The sequence below is a fragment of the Schistocerca gregaria genome, chromosome X (assembly GCF_023897955.1).
Source record: "Schistocerca gregaria isolate iqSchGreg1 chromosome X, iqSchGreg1.2, whole genome shotgun sequence".
Taxonomy (NCBI): Eukaryota; Metazoa; Arthropoda; class Insecta; order Orthoptera; family Acrididae; genus Schistocerca; species Schistocerca gregaria.
In genome coordinates this window covers 83,869,248-83,890,237 of record NC_064931.1, presented here as the reverse complement: position 1 = coordinate 83,890,237, position 20,990 = coordinate 83,869,248, and the positions used below count along the sequence as shown (strand labels likewise).

Below are 20,990 nucleotides of genomic sequence, written 5' to 3'. Positions count from 1 at the left end.
GAACTTGAATGCACCTCGTATTACTGCCTAATAACTGTGTTATTGTTGATGATGTTTTCTTGGCGTTCTTGAGCGAAACTAGGTCCTCACCACCGAATCCCCCTGGTTTTCTGAGACTCAACACATTATGCGGAGTCAGTGATGCCAAATGAAAATGTGTGCCGGACAGGATCTCCTGCTTACTAGACAGTTGCGTTAACCATTGCACCACCCAGACATAACATTTAGCACAGTTGTGGGGACTATCTTGGCACGCGCCCCAGACGATTTACACTCCCATATAGCGCCACCTATCCATAGTCCCCGCCCATGTCATCCATGCTCGCTACTTTGAGATTCTCACAGGTCAAAAGTGACTGCCCATTCGCACCGAAGGTGATGGATTTATTGTCCATTGAGGCGACTCAGTTATATGAATGAGTGACGTCTTTCAGACTGCAGCTGCTTATTCCATTCCTGTGGGAGATACCAATGCGCTGACTACTGTTTCCTAAAGGGGACTCAGAACCGACCCCTGCAAGGCAACGAATACTTCAGGTGGACCTGGAGTTTGACTCCTGAATGCAAATCTCCGACGTCAACGAGTGCACTCTGGAGAGAGAGCTGCAGGCTACCTGAGTCCATTGGTTGATGGCCACCCTGTGACACAACAGCCAGCACCCAACTCTTTGCTGTACTGGAGGTACTCCAAATCGAGTGCATGCCGAACTTCCGCTGCTGATGAGGCATTGTTCTGCCAACCCGGAAGTAGCGTGGAAATTGAGAAGACATTCCTATATTACTGCGTAATAAATGTGTTATTGTTGATGGTGTTTTCTTGGCGCTCTCGAGCGTCACTAGGTCCTCACCACTGCAACCCTCCTGGCTCTCTCCTGAAGGCTGTAGGAATCTGGAACTGGACTCCCTGTACAGTGTTAAACAATCTCCTACTCTTTTCAGTCATATTATACCTCAGCCAGTAGCTCAGAGGTAGGCAGCCAGAGCCAAGAAATTCCTCCCACCCCATGACGTGATTCTGAGATAGACAAAAAAAAAAAAAAAGCTCTGCAGGTAAGCAGAGCACAAAACCCTGAGTACTCCCGAAAATGATAGTGTGAGGCAATTAAGAGACGGTATTCTGAATTAAACTGGACATTATTCCGAAGCATAGTAATGAACATTTGCACGCCTTGCCAGAATCTACGTCTGCTTAAAGATCTCTTATCTAGCTAAAAAGGCTTCTGCGAGGAATTCATTGTTTCCTTCGACAAAGGGATGTGTGTTCCTCATCGCTTGTGCTGAGCGTGCCGGGGGGATGAGAACGCCAGGCTTGCTACAAGCCGACGGGCCACTGCCTTAAATTCTCCAGTTTTACCGAGCGAGGTGGCGCAGTGGTTAGCACACTGGACTCGCATTCGGGAGGACGACGGTTCAATCCCGCGTCCGGCCATCCTGATTTAGGTTTTCCGTGATTTCCCTAAATCGCTCCAGGCAAATGCCGGGATGGTTCCTTTGAAAGGGCACGGCCGACTTCCTTCCCCATCCTTCCCTAATCCGATGAGACCGATGACCTCGCAGTTTGGTCTCTTCCCCCAAACAACTCAACCCAACCCTCTCCAGTTTTATTGAGGCAAATTGCCTTGACAGACTCTCTAATCTTGTGCATCCATCTTGTGAGTTTTCCAGTCTTCGGAACCACCACCAGTTACATAAGAAATGAAGAAGTGAAGCGAAAAAGAGTCACTGGCAGTTTTAATCTAAATCAGAAATCACAGAGCAGTGTTCTGAACGACTAGTTGAATTTGCATATTAACTTCTGAAATATGTTACTGGACAGTTTCAACGAAAAATTGCCTCATTACACAGGGAAAACCTAAACCTGGTCGGCGGGAAGAGGATTTGAAGTACTTCTTTCAAAATACGATTCGAGTGTCTAACCACAGCGCCAACTCTCTCAGTGTGATGATTAAGCCAGATTACCAATGTGTACGCCACATGCTTACTATCACTCGGAAAAATTATCATGGTGTACCACGCCCATTGGCCTGTGTGCAGCTCCAATTGTCCCAGTTGACAACATTGTCACAGGAAGTGTGTGACCTTCCGTATTCTAAATGATCAAAGGTCGTTTTTCAGCACAGTTTGTTCAGATGAAGAGCTCGTTTGTTTAGGCGACTCTTCATCAGGACTTGAATACCTTTATTACTCTATTTATCCTTGCCCCATGGCAGTGCTCTACTAGTACAGAAGGAGAGACAATTAAAATGTAAGATTCCATTGGCATTCGGGTATTTAGAAACGGAGAGTTAGACAGAACTGGACAAGGGTGGCTTTGAATTTAGGGGTCTGAGCTTTTGCTTCAGGGAAGCCGAGTCTGGGCAACCAAAGTCGCTACTCGTGAACGCGAGTCATTTGCCCTACTGACTGCGTCATCTTTCTTAGTGTACTAATCTAGACTGGTGGCATACGAAAGATCTTCATTGGAGCGTACATCAAGAGGATAGTGCACTAGATGCCGAAATGAGCAAACTCCCCCTTGATCACATATACTGAAACTATGATATTGCTGGCAACACGGTAAGAAACTCAGATTACAAAAAATGTGGCAAGATGGGTGTCATTGCAGCACGTGGCCTCCGCATTTTTCATTTTAGATCTAGAAATGTTTAGAAATAGGCCGCAGATGATAAGACTGGTCCAAGCATCGTTCAGCATGTGTATGGAACACACTCTTCGACTGGTAAGATATACTGTGCAAAACCTTCTCAACAGTGGTAACCTAACTCTGTAAGCAAGGAACAATTAACAGTCAGAGTCTGGAATTATAAAGTCGGTTTAAACTAAAAAACTAAAAAGCATAGTTCGCAGCAAATATATAGTCAGTTCATCGGCTTCACTATAAAGTAAATAACATTTTATTTATTTGCCTATTGATACGAAATGGAGCATTAATTTCTAGGGTGAACTTTTGAAAAACGACCTGTTGCTGACCAACAGTATGGTACTAACTAAAGTGCTGTCTCCATTGTCATGAAAAAATCCAAATAATATGATGTTACATAATGCGATGTGAAATGATTTATTTTTAAAAAATCATCTGCTTCTCACATGAATTACTCTACTCTATGGTAATCAGCTGTAATAAATCTTGCCTCTGCAGAACTTTCTTACTTAAATTGAAGTGTTCTATCCTATATAAATTTCAGCGTGGCTTGAATTATTTATACTTAAATTATATATTCCATATTTAAAGATAATTTTGCATATATTTGATCACCAAAACACTATTTTTCTGATAATATAATTTTATTTTGTAAGGATCCATTTAGCAATATCGATCTCGAACTACAAAAACTAATACTCACGATTGTGAACTTAAATTAGTCAAAAACCACTTTACAGTGACGCTAATATTATTATGATTTAGATTTCATGTAAACATAACTTCTATTTACATTTTTAATTTTTCTAATTTCACTATCAATAATCCAGCCGACAGTTATATAAAGACAAAAAGCTGTTAGTTTTTATACTGTCAAAATTTGCAACCATCATTATTAATTATTAGATGCATAAATCTTTATATAAATAATTATGTAAATTATATCTGAAAAGTAATTTCAATTAAGACAGTATTAATTATTTTGAAATACATCTTGTTCTAGAAGGATCTGGAAACTATGTTGGTAATACTTATAGAAATTTTAGGTTCCAAACGAGCCATAATAGTTTCAATTGTTGTGGAGATTGGTCATTGTAACCACAAAGTTCCTTGAGTTTGGTTGAAATATTACATAACGTACTTACTTAACGAGTGGCGTTGTAGAAAGCGCAAGAATTTATGGATAAATACTGATGATGTCAAAAGCAATAATATTCGAGCGACTTTTACTGTAACAAGAAACCTTCGACCTATTAATTAGAAAGCATAAACAAGAATCCTAGACACTGAGACAGCTGTAACAAGAGAAGTAACATTTATCTGCTGATATAATGTTCCTACTCTTATCAAATTATACGAACGTTGAGAACACTGGAATAGTTAATTCAGCGTAGGATATTTACTTTCTGTACATCTACGAACATTTTGATGGTAAGAGATACGTAACTTTATATAGTTAAAACCAATTTCACCCTAAGGAAGACTTTGCGAATATTTTAAATTTATTGTGTCATCTTCGAATACATGGAGTTACAGGGACTATAATATAATACATTTGATCAAGTTTTATTTTGTGGTTCTATACAAATGTTAAAAGTTAACTGCGAATCTAACCACCTAATATTCCTCTGTTATTGACTACATAAATACCATGAAAGTCCTGTGCCCTTCAACCCACGTTCAGGTAGTGATGTGTTGGAAAACAGAGAGGAATATCTGGCGTACTTATTAATACAAAAAGAAACTATAAATGATGGGCTAAGCTAAGATTACTCACGTGCTGGTGAACGTCTGACCAATTTTTGCTACATACTTCTCAACGGCTTGTCGGTTAACAGGGTTTTCTGAACAAACAGATATTGCTGGAAACGGCACTTTCCAATTGTGAAAATCAGTGTCCAAGCCTGTGATGGTTGGATTCGTCTGGAACTTCTCCCACAACGACACGATGATAATGAGCGTTGCTATGGCTCCAATAGATGTGAAGCAAAACCACATAAACCTGTGATATAAAAAAAAGTTAAGACATAAGCTGAAATTGTGGACAACTTTTGTATTATTGGGTTGGTATAGCGTTTTTGTTTGCATGTTGGTATTCCAATTGCTTTGGGTTTGTTTACCGATTGTCACATTTTTTACTTTTAGTTCAATGTTGTTATTTGAATTTATGTATTGTCATTTTGTCATCGGAATATAGTTAGTGGAGCTGTGGGCGCTAGAAAATGGAGTACCTAGTAGAGAAATCGGAACATTTCTAATATATTCTTCTGTTTGAGTTTAGTAGAAGAGTGACAGCAGTGCAGGCAGCCAGAAACACTTTCGCAGTGTATGGGGACAATGTCACTGAACAGAGCACGGCAAGAAAATTATTTTCTCGCTTTAAGGAGGGTCGTTTTGACATTAGTGACTCTCTACGTTCAGGAAGACCTACGGGGTCTGACGAAGATCATTTAACGCATTAATCCACAATGACCCTCGTCAGTTTACTCGAGAATGGGCAGATGTGATGAACTGTTATCATTCCAACGTCGTGCGACATTTGCATGCAGTGGGGAATGTTCAAGAGTAGATGTATGGGTGCCGCATGCTCTAAGGTAAAAACGCAAAAATCAGCGGTTGGCCGCGCGGAGTGGCCGCACTGTTTGAGGCGCGATGCCACGGATTGCGCGGCCTCTCCGGCCGGAGGTTCGAGTCCTCCCTCGGGCATGGGTGTGTACGCCTGCCCATATTTTGCTAGATAGCCAGAAGCACCGTAGAGGCGTTACGTTGGGAAGTTATTCCACAACCACCTTGCTTACCTGACGCTGTGCCCTCAGATTTTCTTTCCTCTCTCTATCGAACAACTTTCGACGAATCCGGGGGAAAATGCGCTCCGAACATGCCTGGACGAGTTCTTCACCTCAAAATCACGTCATTTCTACAGTCGTGCAGTCAAATTGTTACTCGAAGGTTGGCAGACTCTTGTAAATTTCAAAGGAGAGTATGTTATTGACGACTAAACTCTGTTATGTGTATCTGTTGTGTTTATTAAACTTATGAATAAACGCTACCAACTTATGTACCTATATAATATTTGTAGAAGTGTTTACATGTCTTACTCTTTCCGTTTCCAGTGATTCCCGTTTTCATCTAGAGCTACATAAATGGTAAGTGAGGAGCATACCGTTAACTCTGTATCTGTAACAAATTTCTCATGCCACATGACTGTTACTAGCAGTCGTTTCTGCCTCTCATGTGTCATAAAATTTCTCACTAATGGTGGTTATAGTTTTAATTTTCTTGAAATAACAATGTTTAATGTCACATTAATGGTTTCTTATGATTTGGAAGAAACTGCTTCAAAAATTACAGCTCTACTGAATTATTTAAATGATTACAACTGCGAGTTTTACTTTATTTGTTGTGTTTCTGTATTATTTTCAAGCATCACCATCAAAGAGCAGATAAGAACTCACTGCATCATAAATCAGTTACACATTAAACACAGTGACAAACCAACTTATAAACTATGGTAAGATTCATAAGAAATTTCTGGAAACTAATAGACAACAGATTTATTAAAAAATCTGCGATGTCACACTATGTTATACTAGTCTAGTATCAAGGCGGTGTCCACAGGCACTCTTCTTGTGAGTGAAAATGTCGTAGTAGTAACAAAAACTTGTAACATTAGCACCATTAATGCACTGGTCAGCCAGAATGTTATGATCACCGACCTACTATCGATATAAACCCGTACAGGCGATTGCAGCGTCACCTGGCAAGGAATGACTGCTGGTCAGACACACGCAGGGTGCATGTAGTATTAGTGAGCGTGCTGTTCGTATGTGGAATGGGGAAGGCACGCGATCTATCTGAGTTTGACCTAGGGCACATTGTGATGGTCTGGAGGCTTGGTACGAGCGTTAGGGGAAACTGAACGACTTTTCGGGTGCTCGAGGAGTGCTGTGGTGAGTGTCTTCAGCATGTGGCGAAACCAAAGTGAAACAACGCCCAGATGTCGTGGGGTTCGGCGGCCACCCATGAGTACAGATGTCGGACGTCGTAGGCTGGGCAGACTGGTAAAATAGGACAGGTGGTGAATTGTGGCGGAACTAACATCAGACTTTGATGCTGGGCAGAGTACAAGTGTGTCTGAACACACAGTGTACCGAATACTGCTAATGATGGGCCTCCGCAGCCGATGCTATGCCAGTACCAATGTTAACACCATGACATCGGGAAACACGACTGAAATGGACACGTGACCATCAGCACTGGACGTTGGTGCAGTGGCAGAGCGTTGCATGGTCTGATGAATTCGATGTTTTCTTCATCATGCCGACTGGAGGGCGAGAATCCGTCGTCCTCCAGGGCAACAGAGCCTTGACACCCATACTACGGGACGGAGACAAGCTCGCAGCGACTTCATTATGCTCTGGATAACAGTCACGTGGGCATCCGTTGGTCCAGTGCAAGGCATCATGACTACCAAGAAGTATCGTACTCTGGTAGCAGATCACGTACACCCTTCATGACGAGCATGTTACTCGACGCCAGTGGCACTTTCAACAAGGTAATACACTATGTCACAAGGCCAGGAGTGTGATGGAGTGGTTCGAGGAACGTAGCGGTGAGTTCCAGTTGATGTGCTGGCCCCACAACTCGCGAGATCTGAACCAGATCGAACTCATCTGCGATGTTATTGAACGTGGCGTCAGGGCTCATCGCCCCCTCCCTGAAATTCACGGGAGTTAGATGACTAGTGCGTGAAAATGTAGTGCCAACTCACTCCAGTGACGTACCAAGGCCTGGCTGCTTCAGTGTCACAGCGCGTCGCCGCTGTTATCCGTGCCAAACGTGGACATACTGGCCGTTAGGTAGGTGGTCGTAATGTTCTGGCTGATTATTTTATGTGTGCAAGTCATAAATTTAAAATTATGTTAATTTACTAAATAGCATCGCACTGTGGTTTATCACTGAGTTTAAATTTTAACGGATTTCTTATGCTCTGAATTCTCATCGATTCTTTTTATCAGGATACTTGAAAGTGGCCTAATGATGAAAATATACTGCAAATGAGTAAAACTAACAGTTGCAGGAGTGATGGAATCACATAACGAATTTGTCGCGACTGTGGACCCACGTTCTACGAAAACTGGTTCACCTTTGCTTTTGAATTGCTTGACATGAAGCAGCCGTGTATGTTTGTTGTTGATAAAGTAGCTCTACCTAGAAACCATTGGACCGGCCATCTAAGACTTTCAAATTCAAGGGACGGTCTTCGCCATATCATAATTGTGAGAGCCTGCATCTCGTGGTCATGCGGAAGCGTTCTCGCATCCCACGCCCGGGTTCCCGGGTTCGATTCCCGGCGGGGTCAGAGATTTTCTCTGCCTCGTGATGGCTGGGTGTTGTGTGATGTATTTAGGTTAGTTAGGTTTAAGTAGTTCTAAGTTCTAGGGGACTGATGACCTAAGATGTTAAGTCCCATAGAGCTCAAAGCCATTTGAACCATAATTGTAAGCACTAACCTGAAATTGAGTTCTGTGATCTCATTCGTAATTGCCACAAGTGCAGTACAGGAAAACGACGATCCTTTGAAAGAACTGCCCCAGAAAGGTTAACCTATAAGGAGCTTTGTATATGATGTCTGCGGAAACTGTAGAAAGACGTTCAATGGGAAGTTATTGTGGATACTTGTGAGAAGAATCCTTACAAAATATATGGGCTTCTTGTAACAGAAGACGAATTATGACGTTTCCCTTGTTGCACAGAACAAGTCACTATCAGTTTCACAGATATAAAAGCTTTAAGACGAGGTGTGACTGTGTTTTCTGAGACATGCAGGAAGTCCTCTTGCACCAGAAAAGCCGTTTATGTTGATGAACGTCGCGAGGAGCGAGTAGCGCAGTAATCATCTTTTGAAATAGCCCACAAGGCTGTAAGTTCACTGGACCCCCTTAAGGGATATGCTCTCAGCCTCTGTATTAAACGAACCGCTACTCAGAGCGTAGTACCCGTGAGCACCACATTGGACATACCGTCACGTTAGTGCCCATTTACACCTTCCATAAAGTGCACAAGAAAGCAATCACTAAAGCCATCGGTAATAGTATTAAATGAACAGCTACTCAGAGCGTAGTCCCCGTGAGCACCACATTGGACATACCGTTACGTTAGTGCCCATTTACACCTTCCATAAAGTGCACAAGAAAGCACTCACTAAAGCCACTGGTAATAGTATTAAATGAACAGCTACTCAGAGCGTAGTACCCGTGAGCACCACATTGGACATACCGTCACATTAGTGCCCATTTACACCTTCCATAAAGTGCACAAGAAAGCACTCACTAAAGGCATCGGTAATACACTCCTGGAAATTGAAATAAGAACACCGTGAATTCATTGTCCCAGGAAGGGGAAACTTTATTGACACATTCCTGGGGTCAGATACAGCACATGATCACACTGACAGAACCACAGGCACATAGACACAGGCAACAGAGCATGCACAATGTCGGCACTAGTACAGTGTATATCCATCTTTCGCAGCAATGCAGGCTGCTATTCTCCCATGGAGACGATCGTAGAGATGCTGGATGTAGTCCTGTGGAACGGCTTGCCATGCCATTTCCACCTGGCGTCTCAATTGGACCAGCGTTCGTGCTGGACGTGCAGACCGCGTGAGACGACGCTTCATCCAGTCCCAAACATGCTCAATGGGGGACATATCCGGAGATCTTGCTGGCCAGGGTAGTTGACTTACACCTTCTAGAGCACGTAGGGTGGCACGGGATACATGCGGACTTGCATTGTCCTGTTGGAACAGCAAGTTCCCTTGCCGGTCTAGGAATGGTAGAACGATGGGTTCGATGACGGTTTGGATGTACCGTGCACTATTCAGTGTCCCCTCGACGATCACCAGAGGTGTACGGCCAGTGTAGGAGATCGCTCCCCACACCATGATGCCGGCTGTTGGCCGTGTGTGCCTCGGTCGTATGCAGTCCTGATTGTGGCGCTCACCTGCACGGCGCCAAACACGCATACGACCATCATTGGCACCAAGGCAGAAGCGACTCTCATCGCTGAAGACGACACGTCTCCATTCGGCCCTCCATTCACGCCTGTCGCGACACCACTGGAGGCGGGCTGCACGATGTTGGGGCGTGAGCGGAAGACGGTCTAACGGTGTGCGGGACCGTAGTCCAGCTTCATGGAGACGGTTGCGAATGGTCCTCGCCGATACCCCAGGAGCAACAGTGTCCCTAATTTGCTGGGAAGTGGCGGTGCGGTCCCCTACGGAACTGCGTAGGATCCTACGGTCTTGGCGTGCATCCGTGCGTCGCTGCGGTCCGGTCCCAGGTCGACGGGCACGTGCACCTTCCGCCGACCACTGGCGACAACATCGATGTACTGTGGAGACCTCACGCCCCACGTGTTGAGCATTTCGGCGGTACGTCCACCCGGCCTTCCACATGCACACTATACGCCCTCGCTCAAAGTCCGTCAACTGCACATACGGTTCACATCCACGCCGTCGCGCCATGCTACCAGAGTTAAGGAATGCGATGGAGCTCCGTATGCCACGGCAAACTGGCCGACACTGACGGCGGCGGTGCACAAATGCTGCGCAGCTAGCGCCATTCGACGGCCAACACCGCGGTTCCTGGTGTGTCCGCGGTGCCGTGCGTGTGATCATTGCTTGTACAGCCCTCTCGCAGTGTCCGGAGCAAGTATGGTGGGTCTGACACACAGGTGTCAATGAGTTCTTTTTTCCATTTCCAGGAGTGTAGTATTAAGTGAACAGCTACTCTGAGCGTAGTACCCGTGAGCACCACATTAGACATACTGTCACGTTAGTGCCCATTTACACCTTCCATAAAGTGCACAAGAAAGCACTCACTAAAGCCATCGGTAATAGTATTAAATGAACAGCTACTCAGAGCGTAGTACCCGTGAGCACCACATTGGACATACCGTCACGTTAGTGCCCAAGGAAGCACTCACTAAAGCCGTCGGTAATAGTATTAAACGAACAGCTACTCAGAGCGTAGTACCCGTGAGCACCACATTGGACATACCGTCACGTTAGTGCCCATTTACACCTTCCTTAAAGTGCACAAGAAAGCACTCACTAAAGCCATCGGTAATAGTATTAAATGAACAGCAACTCAGAGCGTAGTACCCGTGAGTACCACATTGGACATACCGTCACGTTAGTGCCCATTTACACCTTCCATAAAGTGCACAAGAAAGCACTCACTAAAGCCATCAGTAATAGTATTAAATGAACAGCAACTCAGAGCGTAGTATCTGTGAGCACCACATTGGACATACCATCACGTTAGTGCCCATTTAAACCCTCCATAAAGTGCACAAGAAAGCACTCAATAAAGCCATCGGTAATAGTATTAAATGAACAGCTACTCAGAGCGTAGTACCCGTGAGCACCACATTGGACATACCGTCACGTTAGTGCCCATTTACACCTTCCACAAAGTGCACAAGAAAGCACTCACTAAAGCCAACGGTAATAGTATTAAATGAACAGTTACTCAGAGCGTAGCACCCGTGAGCACCACATTGGACATACCGTCACGTTAGTGCCCATTTACTCCTTCCATAAAGTGCACAAGAAAGCACTCACTAAAGCCATCGGTAATAGTATTAAATGAACAGCAATTCAGGGCGTAGTACCCGTGAGCACCACATTGGACATACCGTCACGTTATTGCCCATGTACACCTTCCATAAAGTGCACAAGAAAGCACTCACTAAAGCCATCGGTAATAGTATTAAATGAACAGATACTCAGAGCGTAGTCCCTGTGAGCACCACATTGGACATACCGTCACGTTAGTGCCCAGTTACACCTTCCATAAAGTGCACAAGAAAGCACTCACTAAAGCCATCGGTAATAGTATTAAATGAACAGCTACTCAGTGCGTAGTACCCGTGAGCACCACATTGGACATACCGTAACGTTAGTGCCCATTTACACCTTCCATAAAGTGCACAAGAAAGCACTCAATAAAGCCATCGGGAATAGTATCAAATGAACAGCTACTCAGACCGTAGTACCCGTGAGCACCACATTGGACATACCGTCACATTAGTGCCCATTTACACCTTCCATAAAGTGCACAAGAAAGCACTCACTAAAGGCATCGGTAATACACTCCTGGAAATTGAATTAAGAACACCGTGAATTCATTGTCCCAGGAAGGGGAAACTTTATTGACACATTCCTGGGGTCAGATACAGCACATGATCACACTGACAGAACCACAGGCACATAGACACAGGCAACAGAGCATGCACAATGTCGGCACTAGTACAGTGTATATCCATCTTTCGCAGCAATGCAGGCTGCTATTCTCCCATGGAGACGATCGTAGAGATGCTGGATGTAGTCCTGTGGAACGGCTTGCCATGCCATTTCCACCTGGCGCCTCAATTGGACCAGCGTTCGTGCTGGACGTGCAGACCGCGTGAGACGACGCTTCATCCAGTCCCAAACATGCTCAATGGGGGACAGATCCGGAGATCTTGCTGGCCAGGGTAGTTGACTTACACCTTCTAGAGCACGTAGGGTGGCATGGGATACATGCGGACTTGCATTGTCCTGTTGGAACAGCAAGTTCCCATGCCGGTCTAGGAATGGTAGAACGATGGGTTCGATGACGGTTTGGATGTACCGTGCACTATTCAGTGTCCCCTCGACGATCACCAGAGGTGTACGGCCAGTGTAGGAGATCGCTCCCCACACCATGATGCCGGCTGTTGGCCGTGTGTGCCTCGGTCGTATGCAGTCCTGATTGTGGCGCTCACCTGCACGGCGCCAAACACGCATACGACCATCATTGGCACCAAGGCAGAAGCGACTCTCATCGCTGAAGACGACACGTCTCCATTCGGCCCTCCATTCACGCCTGTCGCGACACCACTGGAGGCGGGCTGCACGATGTTGGGGCGTGAGCGGAAGACGGCCTAACGGTGTGCGGGACCGTAGTCCAGCTTCATGGAGACGGTTGCGAATGGTCCTCGCCGATACCCCAGGAGCAACAGTGTCCCTAATTTGCTGGGAAGTGGCGGTGCGGTCCCCTACGGAACTGCGTAGGATCCTACGGTCTTGGCGTGCATCCGTGCGTCGCTGCGGTCCGGTCCCAGGTCGACGGGCACGTGCACCTTCCGCCGACCACTGGCGACAACATCGATGTACTGTGGAGACCTCACGCCCCACGTGTTGAGCATTTCGGCGGTACGTCCACCCGGCCTTCCGCATGCACACTATACGCCCTCGCTCAAAGTCCGTCAACTGCACATACGGTTCACATCCACGCCGTCGCGCCATGCTACCAGAGTTAAAGAATGCGATGGAGCTCCGTATGCCACGGCAAACTGGCCGACACTGACGGCGGCGGTGCACAAATGCTGCGCAGCTAGCGCCATTCGACGGCCAACACCGCGGTTCCTGGTGTGTCCACGGTGCCGTGCGTGTGATCATTGCTTGTACAGCCCTCTCGCAGTGTCCGGAGCAAGTATGGTGGGTCTGACACACAGGTGTCAATGAGTTCTTTTTTCCATTTCCAGGAGTGTAGTATTAAGTGAACAGCTACTCTGAGCGTAGTACCCGTGAGCACCACATTAGACATACCGTCACGTTAGTGCCCATTTACACCTTCCATAAAGTGCACAAGAAAGCACTCACTAAAGCCATCGGTAATAGTATTAAATGAACAGCTACTCAGAGCGTAGTACCCGTGAGCACCACATTGGACATACCGTCACGTTAGTGCCCATTTACACCTTCCATAAAGTGCACAAGGAAGCACTCACTAAAGCCGTCGGTAATTGTATTAAATTAACAGCTACTCAGAACGTAGTACCCGTGAGCACCACATTGGACATACCGTCACGTTAGTGCCCATTTACACCTTCCATAAAGTGCACAAGAAAGCACTCACTAAATCCATCGGTAATAGTATTAAATGAACACCAACTCAGAGCGTAGTACCCATGAGTACCACATTGGACATACTGTCACGTTAGTGCCCATTTACACCTTCCATAAAGTGCACAAGAAAGCACTCACTAAAGCCATCAGTAATAGTATTAAATGAACACTTACTCAGAGCGTAGTACCCGTGAGCAGCACATTGGACATACCGTCACGTTAGTGCCCATTTACTCCTTCCATAAAGTGCACAAGAAAGAACTCACTAAAGCCATCGGTAATAGTATTAAATGAACAGCAACTCAGAGCGTAGTATCTGTGAGCACCACATTGGACATACCATCACGTTAGTGCCCATTTAAACCCTCCATAAAGTGCACAAGAAAGCACTCAATAAAGCCATCGGTAAGAGTATTAAATGAACAGCTACTCAGAGCGTAGTACCCGTGAGCACCACATTGGACATACCGTCACGTTAGTGCCCATTTACACCTTCCATAAAGTGCACAAGAAAGCACTCACTAAAGCCAACGGTAATAGTATTAAATGAACACTTACTCAGAGCGTAGTACCCGTGAGCAGCACATTGGACATACCGTCACGTTAGTGCCCATTTACTCCTTCCATAAAGTGCACAAGAAAGAACTCACTAAAGCCATCGGTAATAGTATTAAATGAACAGCAATTCAGAGCGTAGTACCCGTGAGCACCACATTGGACATACCGTCACGTTAGTACCCATTTACACCTTCCATAAAGTGCACAAGAAAGCACTTACTAAAGCCATCGGTAATAGTATTAAATGAACAGCTACTCAAAGCGTAGTACCCGTGAGCACCACATTGGACATACCGTCACGTTAGTACCCATTTACACCTTCCATAAAGTGCACAAGAAAGCACTCACTAAAGCCATTGGTAATAGTATTAAATGAACAGCTACTCAAAGCGTAGTACCCGTGAGCACCACATTGGACATACCGTCACGTTAGTGCCCATTTACACCTGCAATAAAGTGCACAAGAAAGCACTCACTAAAGCCATCGGTAATAGTATTAAATGAACAGCTACTCAGAGCGTAGTCCCTGTGAGCACCACATTGGACATACCGTCACGTTAGTGCCCAGTTACACCTTCCATAAAGTGCACAAGAAAGCACTCACTAAAGCCATCGATAATAGTATTAAATGAACAGCTACTCAGTGCGTAGTACCTGTGAGCACCACATTGGACATAACGTCATGTTAGTGCCCATTTACACCTTCCATAAAGTGCACAAGAAAGCACTCACTAAAGCCATCGGTAATAGTATTAAATGAACAGCTATTCAAAGCGTAGTACCTGTGAGCACCACATTGGACATACCGTAACGTTAGTGCCCATTTACACCTTCCATAAAGTGCACAAGAAAGCACTCAATAAAGCCATCGGGAATAGTATCAAATGAACAGCTACTCAGACCGTAGTACCTGTGAGCACCACATTGGACATACCGTCACATTAGTGCCCATTTACACATCCATAAAGTGCACAAGAAAGCACTCACTAAAGGCATCGGTAATACACTCCTGGAAATTGAATTAAGAACACCGTGAATTCATTGTCCCAGGAAGGGGAAACTTTATTGACACATTCCTGGGGTCAGATACAGCACATGATCACACTGACAGAACCACAGGCACATAGACACAGGCAACAGAGCATGCACAATGTCGGCACTAGTACAGTGTATATCCATCTTTCGCAGAAATGCAGGCTGCTATTCTCCCATGGAGACGATCGTAGAGATGCTGGATGTAGTCCTGTGGAACGGCTTGCCATGCCATTTCCACCTGGCGCCTCAATTGGACCAGCGTTCGTGCTGGACGTGCAGACCGCGTGAGACGACGCTTCATCCAGTCCCAAACATGCTCAATGGGGGACAGATCCGGAGATCTTGCTGGCCAGGGTAGTTGACTTACACCTTCTAGAGCACGTAGGGTGGCACGGGATACATGCGGACTTGCATTGTCCTGTTGGAACAGCAAGTTCCCTTGCCGGTCTAGGAATGGTAGAACGATGGGTTCGATGACGGTTTGGATGTACCGTGCACTATTCAGTGTCCCCTCGACGATCACCAGAGGTGTAAGGCCAGTGTAGGAGATCGCTCCCCACACCATGATGCCGGCTGTTGGCCGTGTGTGCCTCGGTCGTATGCAGTCCTGATTGTGGCGCTCACCTGCACGGCGCCAAACACGCATACGACCATCATTGGCACCAAGGCAGAAGCGACTCTCATCATTGAAGACGACACGTCTCCATTCGTCCCTCCATTCACGCCTGTCGCGACACCACTGGAGGCGGGCTGCACGATGTTGGGGCGTGAGCGGAAGACGGCCTAACGGTGTGCGGGACCGTAGTCCAGCTTCATGGAGACGGTTGCGAATGGTCCTCGCCGATACCCCAGGAGCAACAGTGTCCCTAATTTGCTGGGAAGTGGCGGTGCCGTCCCCTACGGAACTGCGTAGGATCCTACGGTCTTGGCGTGCATCCGTGCGTCGCTGCGGTCCGGTCCCAGGTCGACGGGCACGTGCACCTTCCGCCGACCACTGGCGACAACATCGATGTACTGTGGAGACCTCACGCCCCACGTGTTGAGCATTTCGGCGGTACGTCCACCCGGCCTTCCACATGCACACTATACGCCCTCGCTCAAAGTCCGTCAACTGCACATACGATTCACATCCACGCCGTCGCGCCATGCTACCAGAGTTAAGGAATGCGATGGAGCTCCGTATGCCACGGCAAACTGGCCGACACTGACGGCGGCGGTGCACAAATGCTGCGCAGCTAGCGCCATTCGACGGCCAACACCGCGGTTCCTGGTGTGTCCGCGGTGCCGTGCGTGTGATCATTGCTTGTACAGCCCTCTCGCAGTGTCCGGAGCAAGTATGGTGGGTCTGACACACAGGTGTCAATGAGTTCTTTTTTCCATTTCCAGGAGTGTAGTATTAAGTGAACAGCTACTCTGAGCGTAGTACCCGTGAGCACCACATTAGACATACCGTCACGTTAGTGCCCATTTACACCTTCCATAAAGTGCACAAGAAAGCACTCACTAAAGCCATCGGTAATAGTATTAAATGAACAGCTACTCAGAGCGTAGTACCCGTGAGCACCACATTGGACATACCGTCACGTTAGTGCCCATTTACACCTTCCATAAAGTGCACAAGGAAGCACTCACTAAAGCCGTCGGTAATTGTATTAAATTAACAGCTACTCAGAGCGTAGTATCTGTGAGCACCACATTGGACATACCATCACGTTAGTGCCCATTTAAACCCTCCATAAAGTGCACAAGAAAGCACTCACTAAAGCCATCGGTAAGAGTATTAAATGAACAGCTACTCAGAGCGTAGTACCCGTGAGCACCACATTGGACATACCGTCACGTTAGTGCCCATTTACACCTTCCATAAAGTGCACAAGAAAGCACTCACTAAAGCCAACGGTAATAGTATTAAATGAACACTTACTCAGAGCGTAGTACCCGTGAGCAGCACATTGGACATACCGTCACGTTAGTGCCCATTTACTCCTTCCATCAAGTGCACAAGAAAGAACTCACTAAAGCCATCGGTAATAGTATTAAATGAACAGCAATTCAGAGCGTAGTACCCGTGAGCACCACATTGGACATACCGTCACGTTAGTACCCATTTACACCTTCCATAAAGTGCACAAGAAAGCACTTACTAAAGCCATCGGTAATAGTATTAAATGAACAGCTACTCAAAGCGTAGTACCCGTGAGCACCACATTGGACATACCGTCACGTTAGTACCCATTTACACCTTCCATAAAGTGCACAAGAAAGCACTCACTAAAGCCATTGGTAATAGTATTAAATGAACAGCTACTCAAAGCGTAGTACCCGTGAGCACCACATTGGACATACCGTCACGTTAGTGCCCATTTACACCTGCAATAAAGTGCACAAGAAAGCACTCACTAAAGCCATCGGTAATAGTATTAAATGAACAGCTACTCAGAGCGTAGTCCCTGTGAGCACCACATTGGACATACCGTCACGTTAGTGCCCAGTTACACCTTCCATAAAGTGCACAAGAAAGCACTCACTAAAGCCATCGATAATAGTATTAAATGAACAGCTACTCAGTGCGTAGTACCTGTGAGCACCACATTGGACATAACGTCATGTTAGTGCCCATTTACACCTTCCATAAAGTGCACAAGAAAGCACTCACTAAAGCCATCGGTAATAGCATTAAATGAACAGCTATTCAAAGCGTAGTACCTGTGAGCACCACATTGGACATACCGTAACGTTAGTGCCCATTTACACCTTCCATAAAGTGCACAAGAAAGCACTCACTAAAGCCATCGGTAATAGTATCAAATGAACAGCTACTCAGACCGTAGTACCCGTGAGCACCACAGTGGACATACCGTCACGTTAGTGCCCATTTACACCTTCCATAAGGTGCACAAGAAAGCAAACTTTAAAGCCTTCGGTAATAGTATTAAATGAACAGCTACTCAGAGCGTAGTACCCGTGAGCGCCACATTGCACATACCATCACCTTAGTGCCCATTTACACCTTCCATAAAGTGCACAAGAAAGCACTCACTAAAGCCATCGGTAATAGTATTAAATGAACAGCTACTAAGAGCGTAGTACCCGTGAGCACCACATTGGACATACCGTCACGTTAGTGCCCATTTACACCTTCCATAAAGTGCACAAGAAATCACTGACTAAAGCCAACGGTAATAGTATTAAATGAAGAGCTACTCAGAGCGTAGTACCCGTGAGCACCACATTGGACATACCGTCACGTTAGTGCCCATTTACTCCTTCCATATAGTGCACAAGAAAGCACTCACTAAAGCCATCTGTAATAGTATTAAATGAGCAGCTACTCAGAGCGTAGTACCTGTGAGAACCACAGTGGACATACCGTCACGTTAGTGCCCATTTACACCTTCCATAAAGTGCACAAGAAATCACTGACTAAAGCCAACGGTAATAGTATTAAATGAAGAGCTACTCAGAGCGTAGTACCCGTGAGCACCACATTGGACATACCGTCACGTTGGCGCCCATTTACACCTTCCATAAAGTGCCCAAGAAAGCACTCACTGAAGCCATCGGTAATAGTATTAAATGAACAGGCACTCAGAGCGTAGTACTCGTGAGAACCACATTGGACATACCGTCACGTTATTGCCTATTTACACCTTCCATAAAGTGCACAAAAAGCACTCACTAAAGCCATTGGTAATAGTATTAAATGAACAGCTACTCAGAGCGTAGTACCTGTGAGCACCACATTGGACATACCGTTACATTAGTGCCCATTTACACCTTCCATAAAGTGCACAAGAAAGCACTCACTAAAGCCATCGGTAATAGTATTAAATGAACAGCTACTCAGAGCGTAGTCCCCGTGAGCACCACATTGGACATACCGTCACGTTAGTGCCCATTTACACCTTCCATAAAGTGCACAAGAAAGCACTCACTAAAGCCAACGGTAATAGTATTAAATGAACAGTTACTCAGAGCGTAGTACCCGTGAGCACCACATTGGACATAACGTCACGTTAGTGCCCATTTACTCCTTCCATAAAGTGCACAAGAAAGCACTCACTAAAGCCAACGGTAATAGTATTAAATGAACAGCTACTTAGAGCGTACTACCTGTGAGAACCACAGTAGACATACCGTCACGTTAGTGCCCATTTACACCTTCCATAAAGTGCACAAGATAGCACTAACTAAAGGCATCGGTAATAGTATTAAATGAACAGCTACTCAGAGCGTAGTACCCGTGAGCACCACATTGGACATACCGTCACGTTAGTACCCATTTACACCTTCCATAAAGTGCACAAGAAAGCACTCACTAAAGCCATTGGTAAAGGTATTAAATGAACAGCTACTCAAAGCGTAGTACCCGTGAGCACCACATTGGACATACCGTCACGTTAGTGCCCATTTACACCTTCCATAAAGTGCACAATAAAGCACTCACTAAAGCCATCGGTAATAGTATTAAATGAAGAGCTGCTCAAAGCGTAATACCCGTGAGCACCACATTGGACATACCGTCACGTTAGTGCCCATTTTCACCTTCCATAAAGTGCACAAGAAAGCACTCACTAAAGCCATCGGTAATAGTATTAAATCAACAGCTACTCAGAGCGTAGTCCCCGTGAGCACCACATTGGACATACCGTCACGTTAGTGCCCAGTTACACCTTCCATAAAGTGCACAAGAAAGCACTCACTAAAGCCATCGGTAATAGTATTAAATGAACAGCTATTCAGAGCATAGTACCCGTAAGCACCACATTAGACATACCGTCACGTTAGTACTCATTTACACCTTCCATAAGGTGCACAAGAAAGCACTCACTAAAGCCATCGGTAAGAGTAGTAAATGAACAGCTACTCAGAGCGTAGTACCCGTGAGCACCACATTGGACATACCGTCATGTTAGTGCCCATTTACACCTTCCATAAAGTGCACAAGAAACCACTCACTAAAGCCATCGGTAATAGTATTAAATGAACAGCTACTCAGAGCGTAGTACCCGTGAGCACCACATTGGACATACCGTCACGTTAGTGCCCAGTTACACCTTCCATAAAGTGCACAAGAAAGCACTCACTAAAGCCATCGGTAATAGTATCAAATGAACAGCTACTCAGACCGTAGTACCCAAGAGCACCACATTGGACATACTTTCACGTTAGTGCCCATTTACACCTCTCGTAAAGTGCACAAGAAAGCACTCACTAAAGCCATCGGTAATAGTATTAAATGAACAGCTACTCAGAGCGTAGTACCCGTGAGCACCACATTGGACATACCGTCACGTTAGTGCCCATTTACACCTTCCATAAAGTGCACAAAAAAGCACTCACTAAAGCCATCGGAAATAGTATTACATGAACAGCTACTCAGAGCGTAGTACTCGTGAGAACCACCTTGGACATACCGTCATGTTAGTGCCCATTTACAGCTTCCATAAAATGCACCAAAAGCACTCACTAAAGCCATTAGTAATAGTATTAAATGAACAGCTACTCAGAGCGTAGTACCCGTGAGCACCACATTGGACATACCGTTACATTAGTGCCCATTTACACCTTCCATCAAGTGCACAAGAAAGCTCTAACTAAAGCCATTGGTAATAGTATTAAATGAACAGCTACTCTGAGCGTAGGACCCGTGAGCACCACATTGGACATACCGGCACGTTAATGCCCATTTACACCATCCATAAAGTGCACAAGAAAGCACTCACTAAAGCCATCGGTAATAATATTAAATGAACAGCTATTCAGAGCGTAGTACCCACGAGCACCACATTGCACATACCGTCACGTTAGTACCCA

The 20,990-nt window shown here is 45.7% G+C and overlaps 1 protein-coding gene across 2 annotated transcripts in view; it reads right to left on the bottom strand.

Annotated features, from left to right (window-relative positions):
• The window catches only part of LOC126298600 (sodium channel protein Nach-like), a 162,591-nt gene that overhangs the window by 89,300 nt on the left and 52,301 nt on the right, over positions 1 to 20,990 (bottom strand). For both annotated transcript variants that reach the window (XM_049990000.1, XM_049989999.1), the window contains exon 3: positions 4,419 to 4,643. In XM_049990000.1, coding sequence (XP_049845957.1) covers positions 4,419 to 4,643 — 225 coding nt within the window. The remainder of the gene's footprint in view (positions 1 to 4,418; positions 4,644 to 20,990) is intronic.